This window comes from Neopsephotus bourkii, unplaced genomic scaffold, assembly GCF_033783945.1.
Source record: "Neopsephotus bourkii isolate Nb327-2 ecotype Australia unplaced genomic scaffold, CSIRO-AGI_Nbou_v1 NB_533, whole genome shotgun sequence".
Taxonomy (NCBI): domain Eukaryota; kingdom Metazoa; phylum Chordata; class Aves; order Psittaciformes; family Psittacidae; genus Neopsephotus; species Neopsephotus bourkii.
In genome coordinates, this window is record NW_026901034.1 from 994,065 (window position 1) to 1,008,379 (window position 14,315).

The following is a 14,315-nucleotide window of genomic DNA, read 5'->3' on the forward strand; positions in this document are numbered from 1 at the left end:
CCAGAAGCCCATCATGTTTCTGCAAGTTGTCTCTTGCCCATCGCTTTGTAGAAGGCTTCCAGGCATTGGGGTTGTTTCTGTTCTTTCTTTTTGAGGCAGAAATTTCAGTTTTCTTTAATGGCTTGTTTTGCTTCTGTGTAGATGAAGGTAGGGGTTTGAATCTTGATGCATTTATTATTGATAGTGTGCACTGAAAACATTAGAGGAATGACTAATGGCATGGTGTGTACTGCGGTAATACTGTTTTCTAAGGCTGTTTATCAGGCTTAAAATAAAGGAAGCATAGCATAGCTAGGGAGGCTAAGCTCCATGCTGAGCTGTTACTAGGATAATATCATCCCGACTCCAGAAAGCTGCAAAGCATTAGCAATCTTGCAACAGCTATATACTAATAATGATTGTTATTTTAGGACTTAAAAACACTGAGCTTTAACTGATGAATTCCAATAATAAAAGCTAAATTTGGGGATAGGAAGATGACCTTCCTGAATCAAATTGCTTAATACTTGTATACTGCTTCTCACAGTGCTGGAAGTTCTTGCTGAGCAGCTTTGGTGTTGCAGGTGACACCTGGCACTGAGACAGAAGTAGGAATAAATGTCAGGAGTCTTCTCAGAGATCATGCTCCCTGTGCTATCGCTGTGTTTAGTGTCTAAATATCTGAAAGCCTCTTCTTGAAATTGCTGTCTTTGAGAATAACTTGACAAGGATTAACTAACTTAGCATCACTAAATGCCAGCAAAAATAAAGGAAGCTTCTTGTACTGTTTTCATTAATGCAGCTCAGCAAATGGTCCTTCACGTCCAAAGCTTTCACTTACATAGTCAAACTTTATTGCTACTTAATAGCAACAAGCAGTTTAAATTGCAGATTATTTTGCCCCCCACCTGGATTTTATGCTCTTGTTGGGTGCATCTGTGACATGAATGACACCGACCCCGTGTGTGCAAGTCAAAAGTGGAAATTAGAGTTAACTCTTCTCTATAAATGTCGTTTCCAGGCATCTGAGGAGGCCTCACTACGGGCTTTGGAGAGTCTAATGACAGAGTTTTTCCACAATTGCACAACAAATGAACGGAAGCGTGAGATAGGTGAGTTCATGCCACTGCTAAAGGATGGGCCTCTTTGTTTTTGCTGTGTGCAGACCTCAGCAGATGACTTGGTTATATTCAACCAGTACAGCATGAGAAAGTACTTTATCCCATACCAAACTGGCACCTTGGCCTCTCCTGCTTAAGAAAAGGCTGACGTAGTTTGTGTTTTAGAGATCCCATGGCATGTCCTATAGATAAGATGTCAGTAACCCTCTACTGCTGTGAGTATGGAGATGTTTTTTATCAAGTGTGGTAAGTTGGTTAGGGTAGGAGAAGGATGTTAGGTTTTTCTCTGTCTGTACATTGTTCAGTTGCATGTGCTGGAAAAACCTCTACCTTCTGCCTGGAGGTGAAGCATGACCTTCGGACTTGTTCAGCTTTAAGAAGGGAAAGCAGAAAACTGGCTTAGCTTATGTGAAATGACAAGTAGGAATAAGCAGCGAGGTTTCATTTTGGCTGGTGTCCTGAAAAACCACCAGAGATCTTATGGGCTGTAGAAGCTCTATATTAGCTTCTTGCATGTGTCATTGATGGCTGTGAATAGGCAGTTTGCTTTTATGCTCAAACTTCTGTCATCTCTAACTTCAGTGTCCCAGCAGGGAAAAACTTCTCCCAGAGATCTGGTAAAATAAAGAATAAGTGACTAGGCAAGGGTGAGTCTTTTTTCTGTTGTGAAGATCTGCTGTGGAAAAGGTAAAAGTCTTCAGCACCCCCCATTTTCCTGCTTAAGTTGTAGGAAAGAAACAAACTGATTAAGGATTCAGTATGAATAACCTGTAAAACAGCCCTGTAAAGTTTTCCCTTTGCCACGTTTGGTATGTAGTCACTCGATGCAAGGTGACCAAATCCTGTACCCAAGTGTTCAGAGAAGGTTTTTAATATGCTGACCTATACCAAAGTCAATGGCTCTTGAAGCAACTGCATTAAAATGAGGGGATTTATAACACTGTGCCAGATCTGAAGTACTCCTTATGTTTTGCAGTGACCTGGTATCCCAACATTTGGCTTTTATAGATAAAATGGTAATGTTCATAGTATGATTTCTGTGTAATTTAGTTTTCTGCTGTTAGTCTGGTGTAGTATTTGTCCAAACTGTATTCTAAAGTGACATACCTATTTCATTAAAGCCTATTATTAGGTTGTTTTTAATACTTTGGAGTGGGATTTTTCTTTTTTTTTCCCTCCTCCAGGCTGAGTCATTCCCTGAGCATGGGGTTTCTTCCATGCTCAGTGTGTTATTGCATTGCCAGTGTACATTGTTAAGGATTTGTTAACAGTTTAAGAATCACCCTGTAATTCTTTAATACTTTGTTTTTTTCAGAGGAGCTTTTAAATAACTTTGCCCAGCAGATAGGAGCCTGGAGATTCTGCCTCTATTTCCTCTCAAGTACAAGAAATGACTATGTCATGATGTACAGTTTGACTGTGTTTGAGGTAAGCTGTGGCTGTTGCCTGCTTAGTGCATTTTCTGTCTGGTGCAGTTTTGTGTGGCAATTGATTTGATTGGAAAATGTTTGTCTGAAAGGGCAGTCCTAGTAAGTGTAGTGCAAAAGGATGCTTTTATTGTGCTCTCCTAGAGAGGCTGCTTAATGGCAAACTAAGAGTAGGAGAATATGAATCATTGTACAGAAACTGAAGAATTCATTTCCTGGCATCTCACAGTACGAGCTACCTCCAGTTTCAGACGCTGCCTGAGTTTTCTGCACAATGCTTTTAAGAGTCATATTGCTTTTATAGTATTTTTATGGTCAGAAAGACATGCATTATTACCTGCTACTCCTGCAAACTGTAATGCTAAGAGGGAAGACAGAGTTTTCTTTCATTTTTCTGACATCTCAGTTGTGGCTGATGCTCTTGAACAACATCCCACAAGCTTACTTGCTAGGTGTAGAGGTAAGGTCTCTTTTAGAATACCATATCCCACCTATTTATAAAAGAAAAAAGTTATGGTTAAAAGCTGAAATATTGATTTGTGTATCTACTGGAAGAAACAGAAGTCTTCTGTGAGCAGCTCTGTTTCATCAACTGACTTCTCCATGACCACCGCAGTGTTTTTCCCTATCGATAGTCTGGGATTTGGTCAGAGTCACACCTCTCCCTGGTCTGTTCCTGGCCTCTGTGTTATGATCTTGGCTGGGTGGGCAGACTGAGCTCTGCTCCTACATCAGAGGGGGTTTACATCCTTTGCAGCAGCCACTTTTTAGATGGAGCAAACAACTCTTATTATGAACAGAATTATCCACATTGTTGGTGGTGACCTCTTCACTTTAAGTGTTCACTTTATTTGTCTGGACTTGATGTGCAAACTGAATCTGGTTTGCCTTCCTTTTAAAAAGGGGGTAATCATGACAGAGTGTGGGAGCTGTTCCCTGTTCTGGGGGTGGATGTCACACAGCAGCACCATGCAATAATTAAACTGCTTTTTATGAAGATTAAAGCATGCTTGATTACTGAGCCTCTGCTTTCCCTCTGGGAGGGGGGAGTAGTACTGGAAAAAATAATTGTGCCCATAACTAAGCAGAATAAAGAAATCATTGTCCAAGTGTAAAGTGAGGGACATAAGTCTAAAGATCAATGAGAGATTAGGATCTTACCATTGATAGCTTGAACTGCCAAAGTTAATTACTGGAGTGCTGCCCATTCAACTAGTCTTCATAGCAACTTCATTAGTCTTCAACTGTCAGAGTACTGAATTTCAGTACAGCATGTATGTAAACATAGGGATTATTCCCAAAACATACATGAGAATGTTGTATTTTCTAGTGTCTAGGAAGTTAATGGTGGATCTGGAATAAAAATCCCATGGCCCCCTTCCAGGTGAACCTTTTTCACTTCTTGCTTTTGGAGAAGAGAACATCTTTCCAAAAACATTTCGTAGGTGGAGAAGACTGCCACTTCCAGGTCAGATGAGTAGGACAAAACTCAGTGGGCGTTAAAGCGTGAATGTTAAAACTAAAACGTCTTCCAGTTTTATTGGGGATTATGAAACTCTTCTTCTGGACTTGCAGCAAGAAACTCTCATTTGGTTTGGTTGTCATTGTTTTTAAGCAATAACTTCTGGATCTTCTCTGTGAGAGCACCCAGAAAGCAACCTTTTTTAGAAACTTAATGTGTAAAAGTACCTCTGTATCTCTACACTCTCAACTGGTACCTCTGTACGGTAAGTCTACACTGTGAATTGGATCTGCTTTGACGGTAATCTTCCATTATCTGCAAGAAACCTCTTTGCAGCATCTCCTGCTTATGGGTTCCCCAAACTATCTGCCTGCAGATGGGTACAAACGTTGCCTCAGTAGCAGGTAGCCTCAGTAGCAGGTCCCTTCAGTAAGTTACTCCGAGAGGCTCAGCTCCTAGTGCTCCAGAGCCCTTAAATGGGATTGTAGCATGGCAGGAAAGCAATTTGCAGCTCTGCCTTCTTAAGGATTTTGTCTGGCTTTAAGTGGACTAAAAGCTTTCAGGTAAAGTGGTGCCCTGTCACTGCAAGGCAGTCACTCTGGTGACCTTCCAGCTTAAGGTGACCTGCGTGGCTTCAGAGTCATCTAAAACTGAACTTGCTTCCCCTCTTATTTTTTTTTTCTTATTGCTCCATACAAGACTATGCTTCCCCCTTTCACGGGGAAGATCTACGCATCCAGGCTTGAGGTATGGTGGAAATAATTTATAGGCATGCCAGACCAGTTCTGCTTGACCTAAATCCAGTTAAAATCACAACATTGCTGACACTTGTCAGTTAATAGAAATGATGGTGTTTTCCAGGAGCAGCAATTTATGGGGCACTGAAACCCATCTTGTGTGAAACTCTCCTGTTGGAGGGCTTGTACAGATCTGATACTCTTGTGGTGGGGGTGGGTTTTTGTTAGATCTCGAGCCTACATGCGGTGTGGCTTGTAAAGCTCAACAGGTTTTGTTCAGCAGCTTGAGCCATCGCTGTCTTCAGTTGCCTGAGTACTCCTTTAGGTAGCAAAGCTTATTCCAAGTTAGTGATGTGGGGTTTGCCCTCCATGAAGCTGCTCTTGTTCTGCCTAGCTTAGTTTGCACACACTCTACGTGTTGTTAAAGGTATTAGGGTTGATATTGGGCTGCTGAGCTATTAAAACGTCTTAAATTTGAGCTCTTTGCCCAGTGAGATAGGTGTTGGAGCTCTAACAAAGGAGAAACATCTGTTTAACCTGCTAATACCCACGCATTTCGTTACCTGTAGGTCTGCCCACAGCAGTAATGAAGGTTGAACTACAACAAATATAGGTACATTCCTGTGTAAACTTATCTAGGAGTGTTCCTGCTCTGGCAAGGGGATTGGACTAGATGATCTTTTGAGGTTCCTTACAATCTCTAGCATACTGTGATACTGTGATGCGATACTGCTCAGGCTTGGTCAGTGTGAGGCCTGGATAGATTGAAAGCTATAACCTTTCCCCTGCCCATGCAGTGTGGCAGGGGCAGTCAATCCTGGGATGTAAGATGCAGCTGCTCTGCCCAGTGCTCTGTCCCTGCACTGTGTCCAGTTCTCTTGACGTTTAACTCAATGAAGCAGGTCTAAGATGAGCTTGTTTGAGAGGTCTGTTTCTTTTCCAGAACCTAATCAATAAGATGTGGCTTGGGGTCCCATCTCAAGACAAAATGGAGATCCGCAGCTGCCTGCCCAAGCTCCTTCTGGCTCACCATAAAACTCTGCCTTACTTCATTAGGAACAAGCTCTGCAAAGTCATCGTGGATATTGGCCGGCAAGACTGGCCAATGTTCTACCATGACTTTTTCACTAACATCTTGCAGGTAAGGAGTTTATAAAGAGAAGACTCGTATTAAACTTACATTAATTTGTGGAGAGACATTCTTTTGTTTCCTTGAGTAGTGACTTGACAGAGGTTAAAAAACTACATAAAAAGCAAAACTGCTTCTTAAACTCATCTTCCTTTTTAATTTTGCAGATGAACCTTAGCTTCCTACATAATATTTTTCTTATGTTCATGTGTTTTGACAAAGCAACAAGTATCAACTGCAGTTTGAATTTTAACTGTTTCATCATCATAAACTGGTTTGGGCTGGAAGGGACTGTAAAGCTCATCCAGTTCCAAGCCCCTGCCATGGGCAAGGACACCTTCCACTAGACCAGGTTGCTCCAAGCCCTGTCCAGCCTGGCCTTGAACACTGCCAGGGATGGGGCAGCCACAGCTTCTCTGGGCACCCTGTGCCAGCGCCTCAGCACCCTCACAAGGGAGAATTCAGGAGTAATTATTGAAAATTTAGGGGTTGTGGGTTCTTTAAAGGTAAAAAGTCAGTAACACTATGGATGCATCACTGGATGATTCTCACAAATGAAGTTTCTGAATGTGGCTGTCGGAAATGTTTCACCTAACAGCCAAAGATACCCTAAAACCTCTGGTGCCACATCATGTAAAGTCACTGGTGGAACGTTGTTGGGGCGTTTATTAAGAGGGCTGTTGGAGGAAGACCAAAGTATGTATTGGAGGATCCTGGTTGAGACAGTGCCATTAGTTTGACTGTTGGTTGTAATTCAGCATCTTCAGAGTGAAGCCTGAGCCTGGTGAACAGCTCGCTGCCACTACAGCCTGAAGAGGCTGGTGCAAACCTCCTCTTTTGGTTTAAGGAGTTTGTTTCCATTTCTCTTAAAATTAGTCATAATTGGCATAAGGAGGCTGAGTGTTAACTGAAGTGCTGCGCAATCTTTTTCCTGCTGACATAGTGAGGTGATCGAATGCAGCTATGCCCACAGACAAGCCACAGGCAGTTATTTAAATAAATCAAAGTCCTTGAGTGTCATGAGTTTCTTTAAGAGAAATAGGTCTAGTATTAATTTCAAATTAAAAGATGTGCTAACCTGGCCTACAGAGCCTGTTACTAACTGGTGTAATTTCTTTTCAGGCAGCTTTCTGTAGTCATGTAGTGCAACGTGCTGCAGTTTTTTTCCTGGGTAGCCAATCTGACAATGAGACAACTGTCTAAGCTTTGATTTCACCTGGGTATGAGCTGAAATGCTGTCTGGGCTTCTACTTGCTTTGGAGGTTCTCTTGAGTGATTGCAGAGCCCAGTTTGGGAATCTGTTTTTCCTTAAGCCTCTCCTTTTGGACTCGGCTGCAGAGGAAAATGATCCTATAAGTTAACTTCTGTAGCACCTTCCAAAACTACTCAGAGAAAGTGGAATTAAAACACTAATACTGACCTCTAAGACTTCCAAATAATGAAGAGTAGCAGAGGAGCAGAATGAGTTGCTTTTGGAGTTGCAGGTGACTCCAGTCTCAAGACTTCTGAGATCATTTGAAGCAACTGGTTTGTTCTTTAGCATTAAATTGTATCCCAGTACTGCAAACCTTTTATTGAACCATTTGAGGGCTGGAGAGAAGTTACCTGGACTGTTGTGTTATCATTATGCAAACACAGAAGGTTCTACTTTGTTCAAAATTACTGAAGTACCTGTCTGTGGTATTGCTAAATTTCCTGGTATTGTTAGAAAGTACTCTGAGAGAAGACGATTCAGACTCTTCGCAATTTCCTAACAAGCTGTGCATTTCATTTAATTCTTTAGCTGTCTGCTCCTGTGCCATCATGCTTCCTTTCTGAAAGTCATTGTGCTTCCTTTCTGAAAGCCAAGCTCATGCACGTCTAGATGAAGAGCTTTTGGATGGGCATTTTTCCCTGATGTGTAGCCTTAGCAGTGTTAACTCAGTCTGTCTCTGGCTTGGAGGGTCAGGGAAATTAGGACCCAAATCAGGCTGTATTACACAGTTTGTTACTTCAAGAATTAGTTGTAGTAATCGTGATTGGCGTCAGTCTTCTTTTTCCCAGAGGGGGTAGTGCATAAACCATTTTGGATGTTCCAGGTCAGCAGTGAAGAGCAGCGCTGTCTTTCAGCTGAAAATAAAACTTTGTCCCACTTGAATGTGTCTTTAATAATCACAGTGGCTACCAAAGGCAAGAATCCCTTTCTCCAGTCCTCTTCCTGCATGTGGTGGAAGTTACTGTTTTTAGGGGAAATAAGATTTACAGTTTGAGATGTGATACAGAGGCAAGGAGAGGTTGGATCCCTGAGCTGTGTTCTGGTGTCAGCTGATGTTAGCTGCAGCTTTTTGTCTGCATGGGGAGGGCTTTTTAGTGGGAGACTGCTTGGCTGCTGGTGCAGGCTTCTGAGCCCAGCGTGGCTGCAGCCCTGTTACATGGTGAAACTGCTGGTGCTGAGGCAGTTCTGAGAAGTGATGATGTCAGCAGAAGGCAGTAAACAGAAGCAACAGACTGTTCCTGGTAAACATGGTGAAACAGAGAATGTGTACAGTGACATTAGGAAAGCTCTCTTCAAACCCCAGGGATTCCCATGGTACTTAACTGTTGCAACATCATAGATTAATGTCTCAGGAAATCAAGTATTTGCAGTTCTCTTCCTTCAACATGCAGCACTGCAAACTGGGAACTGATACTCCAGTGGTCTTGAAGCACTTGTAAACTGCTGGCAGTGTTGATAATCCCACCTGTCAGCTGAGTGCTTTACAGAATGCTATAATCACATGTTGCACTCATATTTTCCCCTCAGTTAATTCAGTCTCCTGTGACCACTCCTCTGGGGCTGATTATGTTGAAAACTACTTCGGAAGAACTGGCATGTCCAAGGGAAGATCTTAGCGTGGCCCGGAAAGAAGAGCTCCGTAAGCTGCTCCTAGACCAGGTGCAAACAGTGCTTGGGCTCCTCACAGGTATGAGTTACTGGTCTTGAACCCTGAAACAAATATCCTCCTTTACCAGGTTTAAGATGCTAGAACATTCTGGGTTCAGTGAAGCAACATGTTGGCAATATAGTGGCTGCTCCTGTAGTTCGAGCATTCAACTCTACCTTTCGGCATTTGGGTCAGCTTACTATGAAACAACTTGTGCAGTAGAGCAGCTGTATAGCTATATATCCCCCTCGTTATTAAGAGGGATATGTGTATAAGCACGTGGTAATTTTCTTGAGCTCACTAAGGGAAGACAGCGTTCCTTATCAAAACACTGAAGATGTGTTCTACCGAAGTTGCCTTGCTGTCTCCAGTATGTTTGTTGATCTGTCCGTCTCTCAGCAGGCTGTTCTGAAAAATCTCTCTTTGGGCAGGTATTTTGGAGAGCATCTGGGACAAACACAGTGCTACTGCTGCCACTCCACCACCATCCCCAACTTCAGGAGAAAGTGGTAAGGATGGCTAAAGCTAGAAGATGATATTCCCATATACTTAAACTTGCAACATTAGGCACAGATTCTTTTCTTTGCTGTCTAATCTCTTGTAATAACCCTTTCCTAGAACTTTTCATAGGACAGCAAATTCCTGGTTGGAAAGACAAACCTTACACAAAGTAATTTCCACTGCAGGGGATGCCCCACGGAAAATGCCACTTTGTTGTAAAGTGCACATATAGCTTCTTTTTATCCTCAGATGGCAAAAAGCTTTCTGAAGTATCAGTGCAAAATGCTCTAACATCAGGGATTTGGCTTTGCCCTCCTTGAATTTTAGTGCATCAAAAGCCAAAGTGGAGCAAAACTGAAGACCTAACTAAAAAAACGGGTGCTAGAAGATTACTATACTGAAAGTTTGTTTTCTGCCTATTCCTGTTAGTCTTTTGCATGGGTATTTAACTTATCTAAACTCATTTACATATATTTTTATAGTTACCTTAAATAGATAATTTATTTCTATGTCTGTATACTTGGCTCACACTTCATTTATATAGTTAAGCCTAAATAAGGGGTGGATGCATTAGGGTTACCCCAGGCTTAATGCTCATCTTGATGACTACCAGTTTCTCTTGTGCCTTGATGTAACATGGGTTGTTGTTACTTTTCGCTAACCCAAGCATTATCCAGCAGATTGCGGTGTCTTTGTTCCTGATCCTTGGAAAGCAAAGTAAAGAGGAATACCAGGATGCAGTGAAATCATTATGTTGTCTGATCTTGGCTTTGTCTGCTTTTAACAAGAAAAAGAAGGGCTTAGGGTCTGGAACCCAGTTGTGTATAGAGAGAACATGAAAGGCTTGTGGACCCAGTACTTCCTTCTCCACAGTCATACTGATACCTGGTTGTGCTTGGTGCTGTTCTGTGAGTTAACACAGTTGTAACTTTGTCTCTCTTCTCTTTGGGACCTTAAACAGTTAATTGAGAGTTGCAGATCGCTTCCTTCTGGCCACACTGCACTAGTAGCTTAAAACAGCTGCCTGTGTTGAGGTTTTGGTGAGTGTTAAAACTTTCACGTTTAAGTTTGGGCAGAATTTCAAGTGCTTCTTTTCTGTAGAAGAGCTTAAGGCACTTTTACAGTTATATACAAAACATACTTAATGGGAAGAAATATTTCCATGTGTTTAGAGGGGGTGGATTTTGCTATAGCTTGCACAAGTTTAAAAGAAATAAAATATTAACAGAAAAAAACAAAACTTGTGTTACTTGGCAAGAGTGAGTGTGCTGCAGGAGTGCAGGCTGTACCCACCCTGGCAGCAAGAGCCTCAGTGCTTTCATAAGATTGGGGTCTTTCATGGGAAAAAAGCTGGTCTATGTTGGTGTCAGCTGCTGGTAACCAGTTCCTCAGTGGCCAAGGACTCTGTTGGTATAAACCAGGTTGGGTTGCTTGGTGAGCCCAAGTTTATGCTGCAGATGCTGGTTAATGCAGGTTCATCCAAGGCAATGCCTGCAGGAGAGTGCTGCACCATGAACAGCAGCTTGCAGTTGGAAAAAACTAGCACTGTTTTGGTTTGAGGTGCTGGTAACTTAAACTGATGCAACCCAGAAAATCTCTCTTTTGTTGTCTAGAGTCGTAATAAAAAGTAAGCAGTGGAATGTATTCTGGGCTGATTGCTGGTGGGAGCCTGTGCGAGGTGTCCTCTCGGCTCCTCAGTGAATCACTGCATATGGTGCATGTGCTGAGGCAGATTTTCATCTGCCTGTGCATTCACCTTGTGACTTTAGATTACAGTTCTCAGAGTGAAAGCATGCTCCATTTCTGTTCTGGGTCTTTCCTTTCTCCCCTTTCAGGGAAAACAAGCAAACTGCACACAGCATCTTTTCGAGGTAATTGCTAGTAATGGAGACTACACTGCAATTTCTTTAGCAGTTCAGGCTTGGTTTCACTGAGTCCTCTTACGCAAACTTGTTTATTGGAAATTTTCTTTTGTGCTCTGCCTCAGCTACTCTCTCCATGTTAAAATTGGTTAAGTTCTTGAAGTCCAAAAGGAAGAGCACTGAGTGCTTCCCTCATGTCCACTGCTTGCTCACTTTCTGGTTTCATGAAGAACTATCTTCATTTTCATTATTAACCAAATGTCCTTTGGGTGGCTATTTGAGGACGGTTGAAAGATCCACAGTGGAGGAAGAGCACTGTTGGAGTTGCTAACATGAGTTGCTAACATGGAGAACCTATGAGGTTTAAAGACAGATACACAAGACTGTAGTGGTGAGTGGCAGTCCTAGCATTGCACATTTATGTGTCCTTACTTGCAGGCAGAGACAAATGTGTGATTGGAAGGTGAACTACAGGACAAACATGGGTTTAGTGAAACTGACATTAAATTCTGCACTGGAGATGTTAATTGTTTCTCTGACCTTTAAGTCTGTGAAATCTGTGAGCTCACCAGATCTTTTTACCCACGTAGCTATATTTGAGTCTCGTTTGTGCAGCAGAGGACTCCTGTTTACTGCTGACACTTAAACTTTTTTTGTTGCTTAGATGAGGCCACCATCTTTCTCTCCTTATATTTAGGTGAAATTAAAGGTGCTCCAAAAAGGAAAGTAGGCTTCAGAGTTCTTATAAATACTTAGTATCTTCCATCAGAGCCAAAATCTCTTTAGGAACTTGGAAAAGCTATGCTTCCTGTTTTTGTACAGGGAAGCAGAGTGGTTACTTGCAAGTCTTGCATAGTTCTTAAGTAGCACTTAAAGACAATGTGAAACTCATTTCTCATGCCGCTTTAGCAAAGGAACTCTGATAACATCCTATGTTGGGAACCATTTGAATTTCTGTATCGGTGTAGAAGTTACTCAGCAATAATCTCTCGGCGTCCAAATAGGTGTGCATAATAGGTGCTCTTTCTTTGTCAGGGATATGCAGTCGTGTATGGTGAACAGATGAGAAGCGGAAATGTTTGCTGCTGCTACCTTGTGCAGACTAGCCTCATTCCAGCCCTTTCTGGGAGTTTTCTCCTTGTGCACAAATACATTCGATCCTGTAAATTTATCACCTCTTTGCAAAGACAACAGATATAACTTAAAGTCTGAATTTCAGTAATTTAACTTTGTGGAAAACACTGACTGCTATGAGTTAGCCCAGATTTACAGTTTCTGGTACTGATGGATTGAAAGGTGTCTGTCTTTGATTCTCATTGATTTTTGTGGAGCTTGCTGGAGTGGACATTTGGAAGAAGCATATCTGCTTCTGTAAAAGCACAGTGCAAGCAGCTGTCACACTGCAGCCTATGGATAGTTGTGGATGACACCACGGGGGCTGCTTTTATGTAAAGACTAAGTGCAGGGTTATCTAATTCCACCGAAGCAGCATGATGCCTTAAGTTTCTGGAGCAGAGCAGAAATAAACAATGATAAGGTATGGCAGGGAGCTATGAATTTAGTGATATATAACATTGATCTTGCTGACAAATGGAGACTTAAGGGGGATCTGTTCACCATGCATACTTCTGAGTGCTTTGGAAATAGCTCAGTAAATCATACCTGTTATTTTCACACTACTGGTGCATTGGGTCATTTCACTTTCCAAAGGAAAAAAAGAATAAGACTACTTGGATTTTCTGTGGAGAACTTCACGTACTGTAATGTAGCAAGTGCTTGTGGATTTCTGAAGGTGAAGACATTTGTACTCCAGAGTATTGAATAACCTGGGGAGGGTGAATAGGTTTTCAGAATGTGGAAGCCTGCAAGTTAGCCATCAGCTTCTGCGGGGGAAAGGCAGCTGACCTGGTGGTGTCCACATGGATTTCCATAAAGCTTTCAACAAGGCTTTGTGGCAAAAGCTTTAGAGAAAGCAAAGACCATCAGGGATAAGGAGTTTCTGGATCATGAATATGTTGGGTAGAAGGCGGGAGACAAAAGGTGAGTGGAGATAGTCCCTTCTTGCCATGAGAAAGGATGTCACCTCTGGTATACTGCTTGGAACTGTGCTCATGGACATACTTGTTTAGAGACTTTGGAACAGGGCTTCAAGATGGTCAAAATGGTTAGGAAGGTGTTACTGGAGACCTACATGAAGGTCTTGTATGTCTGTGGGCAAATGGAAGGTGAAACACAATGCAAGTAAGTATCACCTGTGTTTGGGTTATTCTTTCTATGTGTGTGTATGTATATATGTGTATGTATATACACTCATTTCATGCCAAATCACAGGTTCCAAACTCACCTTCAGTATGCAGAACTCCCTTCTGAGGACTGCACCATATGATTCAACAAAAAAATTAGGTCAGTAGCAGTCAAAAATAGCTATCTGCTACGGTGCTGCATGGAATTAAGGTTCATCTGCACCTTGAATAGTAGCTGCAGTTATGATCTTCCTTTATCAATAGGCATAGAGTAGAAATGATAGCTTTGTAGAAGGCAGTAAAGGTGATTGAGGGTATTGAATGGCTTCCATATAAGTAACAAGAAAAGTGGTACTCTTCACTCCTGCAGAGAAATTGAGAGCAAGGAGCTGCAGTAGAAACCTACTGAGTGACATGTGAATGGAAAGAGATTATTTCTTTTCCCTGTTTGGGTACAGAAGATAGGAAATGAAACAATCAGCTGACAAAGCCCCAAACCAAGCCTGTATTTGCATGATGTATAGCTAAGCTGTGGAACTCTGTCACAGAATGTTGCAAACGACTGAGTTTATGTGGCTGCAGTTAGAGACTAGATAAAGTCATGGAAGGGGGGGGGCCCTGCCCATGACAGGGGGGTTGAAAGTAGATTATTTTAAGGCCCTTTCCAACCCTAACCATTCTGTGATTCTAAGATAAGTCCTGAGGCTGTGGAGAATCCTTCAAAACTCTGCCTGGCTTCAGAAACCTTTGTAAGGCGAGCAGTTGGAGGCTGGGGAATGTGGTCTGTGCCTGCCTGGGCTTTTGATCACTGACAGAAGGTACCATATTAAGTAGGCTTCTTGGTCTGACTCAGAACATCTGCTCTTACATCATCCACAGGCTGTCACATACAAACAGTCACAACTCTGCCAAAGTTCAGTATAACATGGATGTGCCAGAGAACTCATGCAA

The 14,315-nt window shown here is 42.2% G+C and overlaps 1 protein-coding gene across 5 annotated transcripts in view; it reads left to right on the forward strand.

Annotated features, from left to right (window-relative positions):
- XPO6 (exportin 6) overlaps positions 1-14,315 on the forward strand; it is a 56,639-nt gene that overhangs the window by 16,161 nt on the left and 26,163 nt on the right. For all 5 annotated transcript variants that reach the window (XM_061350703.1, XM_061350708.1, XM_061350704.1 and 2 more), the window contains exons 2-6: positions 1,001-1,091; positions 2,416-2,528; positions 5,670-5,867; positions 8,638-8,797; positions 9,190-9,267. In XM_061350703.1, the coding sequence (XP_061206687.1) occupies positions 1,001-1,091; positions 2,416-2,528; positions 5,670-5,867; positions 8,638-8,797; positions 9,190-9,267 (640 nt within the window). The remainder of the gene's footprint in view (positions 1-1,000; positions 1,092-2,415; positions 2,529-5,669; positions 5,868-8,637; positions 8,798-9,189; positions 9,268-14,315) is intronic.